At 34.7% G+C, this 5,724-nt stretch overlaps 1 protein-coding gene across 1 annotated transcript in view; it reads left to right on the top strand.

Annotated features, from left to right (window-relative positions):
- The first annotated feature begins 262 nt into the window (after positions 1-262).
- The window catches only part of LOC137640195 (cylicin-2-like), a 6,316-nt gene continuing 854 nt past the window's right edge, over positions 263-5,724 (top strand). The window contains exons 1-8 of the mRNA XM_068372729.1: positions 263-421; positions 2,366-2,567; positions 3,017-3,058; positions 3,308-3,515; positions 3,665-3,923; positions 4,092-4,346; positions 5,062-5,202; positions 5,672-5,724. The exon at positions 5,672-5,724 is cut by the window's right edge and continues 88 nt beyond it. Coding sequence (XP_068228830.1) covers positions 2,366-2,567; positions 3,017-3,058; positions 3,308-3,515; positions 3,665-3,923; positions 4,092-4,346; positions 5,062-5,202; positions 5,672-5,724 — 1,160 coding nt within the window. The 5' untranslated portion in view covers positions 263-421. The remainder of the gene's footprint in view (positions 422-2,365; positions 2,568-3,016; positions 3,059-3,307; positions 3,516-3,664; positions 3,924-4,091; positions 4,347-5,061; positions 5,203-5,671) is intronic.

Here is a 5,724-nt window from a genome sequence, read left to right as displayed (position 1 = left end):
AATATTGAATTTGACGGGGCAAAAGTGCAAATTTCCTACCAGAAAACAAAGTAAAGAAACACAGGTGTCTCGCAAGCATGACACTGAAGATTTGTCGCTATTGTTGATAATATGTTTGAATGTCATTGCCATGGGGATCATATTCTAGTCGTCTCCATTACAGCCGTCCCCCACCTCCAACCTCCAGTACCTATTCCTTCGGCTTCCCCGTCATTGCCCCGCTCCCCGAGAGATCATCCTCCATAGGGAAGAGACTTAACTGTTCCCTCTGGGGTTTGACCTCAATATGAACAGGTTCCTACATCGACAAGAGTTTCTCTTGTGTGAATTCTAAGGCGGCCTCCTTCTCTAGGTCACCTATAAAACGAGCCCCGATCGGTGACCATCTTCAGTTATCCGGAGGTCTTGGGAGTGTAAAGAGGTGCGTAAACAGTGACTGTAGATGATATTGTCTGTGGGTTGCCGGCTCTGCTAGCCGCTGCTGGTGAGGGATATTGTCCGGAAATTGGCGTATTATCAAGTCGGAAAAGAAACATTTAGCGGCACTGGTCGTCCGATGTGACGGGAGTCTTAATCGTCATCATCTGTGTCCAATGGATTTACCTAGAAAAAGTCTATATCTTGCTGCCATTTGCAATATTCTAATCATCATTCAAATTTACGTTTAAAAAAAAGTCTTTTAATTACGATCATTAAAATATTCTCCCTTAGCATTCAAGTATAACCTCGTTACTTTACTAAAAAGTTAAGTTATTTAACCTCAAGTTCGTCTTCCCCCTGAAAATATCATATAGAAAATAATGTAGAAAATTCCTGTGGTTTGTAGTTAACGTTCCATCACCCGTTATCAAAATAATTTCATGTCTATTCATATCAACTTCCGTATTATTTTCTATTGAAAGGTACTTGCATTACAAAAGGATTTACGGTTAATAGATTGGTTGAATTATATATATATACATATATATATGTAATATATATATATATATATATATATATATATATATATATATATATATATATATATATATATATATATATATATATATATATATGTGTGTGTGTGTGTGTGTGTGTGTGTATACGTATATGTGCACATATATACATATATATACATATATATATATATATATATATATATATATATATATATATATATATATATATATATATATATATATATATATATATATGTATATATATTTATATATATTCAATATATATACATATATGTGTATATATAAGATATATATATATATATATATATATATATATATATATATATATATATATATATATATATATATATATATATATATATATATATATATATATATATATATATATAAGTAACTAACTGCGCACAAGCTTGAGTCAAAAGTGTGACGTAACTGTAAATCTGCAATTAAGACGTAAAACGAATCTCCAGTCCAGTCCCTCAGGCGACAGGTCAAGTTATCAAGAACAGTAGGCTGTTATGCAACGAAATACCCGGTCTCTCTCTCTCTCTCTCTCTCTCTCTCTCTCTCTCTCTCTCTCTCTCTCTCTCTCTCTCTCTCTCTCTCTCTCTCTCTTTTAGGACCACCATTTTTCAAATAAATAAAAAAGCTTCGGTTAGGATTTTCCATTTCATGCGAGTTAGCAAAATCGTAATGGTTACTCAGAGACTTACGGAATCCATTGGCGAGGTGAATGAACTCCAGGGAGAGTCTTTCTTCAGATTTGTATATTTCATTTCAATGATTATAAACAATAAACTTTGATTAGGCGAATGATGACAAACATATAGATTAATCATAATCTTGTGGGTTATATATACATACGAATAAAACACTTGTAGACATGCCCAGATATATATATATATATATATATATATATATATATATATATATATATATATATATATATATATAAATATGTATATATATACATATGTATATATATATATATTCATACATATGTATACATACATACATACATATATATATATATATATATATATATATATATATATATATATATATATATATATATATTCTTATTTTCTATGAATGCATTACTAGATGTAACGCAAGTGCACATAAGCCACTAGGCATGTATCTATAAAAAGTTAGTGAGTAAACAAATAAGAAAGATACACGTTTGTACACATTTGCTTTACTGAAATAGATTGCGTATAGAATTAATCTAATTCGCATAATTAGCGTAAAAATACAAAATACAAAAATTTGAATCATCTCCCCACCAATTCAAAATATGAATATGTACATTTGGTTACTTAACTTATGCATTCACGTTTGGCACTGAAATGCATATTGCATACATCCAACATATGAATATGAATATGTTATTATCTCTTTCTCAGATGCGTTGCCTTTTGCTCGCCGTGGTGGCGGGCCTGGCGGTTCTTGCCGTTCAGGTTCGTGCCCAAAATGCTGTCCCCGTACATGAAGAACCTGCCATCGAAGATGATCACCTGGAGTCAAGTAATGAAGATGACGATCAACTGGAGATAAGTAATAGGCAGATGGCCAGATCCCTAGCAAGCCTTTTCGGCCCAGAAGATTGTAAGTAATCTATCTATATAAATATCGCTATTTATTTTCTGTCTTTTCAGAAAAATTTATTATTGAGTTCTTTACTGTTTCGCTTCACGAGATACCAGTGAAGGAAAGCGTATGATTGTCTTCGATTTCAAATTCAAACGATTTTTTTTTTTTATTTGAAGTTCAGAAACTTGTTAACCATAAATAGATATCTTCTGTGTCAATTAACATAATATAGAACCATAAATATTTCCTGGTCAGATCTAGTTCTAAAATACATCGAGAAAAGTCAGAAATGTGCCTGATTGTTGCTGATAAGGCCATAAATAGCACGTTTGTATGGAAGAGTATCCAGCCATATACAAGCTGTTTCTTTGCCTTTATGTTTCTATTTGTATGGAAGGGGGGGGGGGGCGAGATAAAAAGACAGGGACTGTGCCTAAACATAACTATATTCTTTTCTCTTACAGATACAGAAGCTGAAGAGGAGAGAGAAAATAAACGCCAAGCCCGTAAGTATCATTTTAATTCTTTCTTTTCAAATTTTTTCAAGCTACAAAGTTTCATCTGAATATTGCTTAAGTTTTCTTTTGACTTTTCAAAATGCAATTAAATCAATGATAATATCTTCAGTCAACCATTTCGAATCTTTAGTCGTCTTGTCGTGAGGGAAATCTGTTCTAATCATGACTATCCGAAGTAGATTTACTTCAAGCTCTCCACTAGAAGGATATATTCCAAAATCTATTTTTGCATTATAGGTGCCCGCGGTGAAGACCCAAAGGTAACCGTCGGGGAGGATAAGGCCATCTCTGTTGACCCTAAGGACCAAGCTCGTTATAATAATTTCATTGACTCCTTCCTTCGAAGACTCAACTCTTATGCCCGCAGCCAGTTCGATCCTCTTTCCATTGGACTGGCCAAAAAGGATAAAAAGGGCAAGACCTCGAAGTCAAAGAATGATAAAAAGTGAGAAAATTAACATGTCATCTCTGAATAATGAAATAAGAGGAGTAAATGGTTAAACCCTGAATATTTATCTATGTTTTCTTTAACTTTTCTTTGATCTGCGTTGTAAAAAATAGATCTTTATTTCTAATATTTGTGTTGGCTTGCAGGAAGAAACCCAAAAAGGGCAAAAAGGACGGAAAGAAACCTGGCAAGGGAACCAAGAAGGGAAGACATCCAAAAGACCTCGATTTAGACGAGGTCGCTCTATCTGAAGCTGAGCCAGAAGTAGAGGAGGAGGTAACCCCACTGGAGGAAGAAAGTCACCAGGTTGCCAAGAGGGAAGTCGATGAAATCGAAGTATTTGAGATTGACGAAGAAGAAGAAGAAGAAACTGATCTTGATGAAGAGGATGACGAAGTTGAAGAGGTTAGTAGCCTTAGCAGTCAGAAAAAAAAGAGGATTGTTCTTCAAGCAACATAAAAATAATCTGAATTCATTGCCTCTTATGAAATAAATTTGTATGGATTAAAAAAAAGGCAATGTTTGATGAAAAGATCCCTGCCACATTAGGTCTAAATTATATATCATTTACAGGAATCTCTTGTCCGAGTCGCCCGCGAAGCTGAAGATGCTGCTTCTGATGCCGAAGATGTTTCTCGTCGTGGCAAACCAGCCAGTGGTAAGAAGGGCGCTGCCAAGAAAGGAGGCAAGAAGAAGGGAGGCAAAAAGAAGGGAGGAAAGAAAGGTGCAAAGAAAGGAGGAAAGAAAGGAGGCAAGAAAGGTGCAAAGAAGGATGGAAAGAAGGGTGGAAAGAAGGGTGGAAAGAAAACCAAGAGATCAACAAAGGGGGTAAGGAATTCAATCAGAAGTTATTTTATACTTATTTAAGTATCTAGACTCAGCACGGCGAAATATAACTAAGAAAGAAGAGCACTGTGCCACGTCTCTACAGATAAGCAGCCCACTCTCTAATCTCTTCCCCCTTACTCTATGTCTCTCTTATTCTTCTCCAATTTATCAAAAATTCTCTCAGGTTATGCCTGTTAACATTCTCTCGTTCATATATTCCTATTGCCGTTTTTAAAACTAATATTATGTCAATTCCCTTTCATTCCTTATTATGCTTTTGATTCTTGATGTCACCCAAGTTGTTGAAAGAAGGCTAGCCGGTGATCTGTGGAGACGTGGCAGCAATCGGGGAACCCGTTTGAAACCATGTGCCTTCCCATATTGACCGTTTCTCGCTGCATTGATTATAGCTATACTAATATAATATAAATAATATTGATTCTAAATGTACTTAATGTAAATCATTTATGGGCAATATTACTCACTCAAAATTCTCACAATCATTTCACTATATAGTCTTGAAGCTCATGATCTTCTAGGCAATGTGCAAAAATATTTTAGCTAATAGTAGGATGTATCACATCACTTCAATTATTATACCTTTAAAAGAGCTCTCTGAATTACTTCTACTGCTCTCCATTAGGATTTAATGTTGAAATAAAAACTCAAGAGTAGAATTTCCAGGTTAGTCTTGTAATACCGTGTATCATTACAGGCACGTACTTCCCGAGCCACCGTTAAGGGACTCGCTTCACTTAGGAGATCTGGCGATGTTGTTGTTGTCAACTCAAAGGGAAAGAAGGAACTGAGAGCAAAATTCAGTCTTGGACCAGTTGAGCTTTCAATGAACAGGAAAGTAAGTGAACATGTTTTTCGGTCTTGTGCAGATTGAAATTGTGAAATGCCATTCCAACTACGTAGGTTAGATTGAAAACTGACTCTTATCCAACAATTTCGTTACGTGATGAGAACTTAAAAGGACTTCTCTATTTTTGACAGGATTTCATAATAATTATTTTCTAACATTACATCTAAAACGGTAGTGAGATGTGACCTATGCTTATATTTGACATAAACTACACCATTCTTCATGAAATAACTATTACATTAACTTTGACCTAAACTGATCCTCAGTAAAAAAAATTTTACTTGCCTACTAACCACAAGTTACAGTAATTAATCTCCCATAAAAGTTTTCATAAATTCAACAAGCAACATATTAAATAAGGTTTTTCTACCTATTGAGAAGTGCTAACTAATATTTGAATTATTTTGAAATATCTAGCAAATGCTAACTTTTCGCCATTCACTATCTTTGCCTTCAGTTCGGTCAGGGAAAGAGCGCCATCACCAAAGAAGCAAAGGCCACTACACCCGA

Source organism: Palaemon carinicauda, chromosome 4, assembly GCF_036898095.1.
Source record: "Palaemon carinicauda isolate YSFRI2023 chromosome 4, ASM3689809v2, whole genome shotgun sequence".
NCBI classification, from domain to species: domain Eukaryota; kingdom Metazoa; phylum Arthropoda; class Malacostraca; order Decapoda; family Palaemonidae; genus Palaemon; species Palaemon carinicauda.
This window is presented reverse-complemented; position numbering and strand designations above follow the sequence as displayed.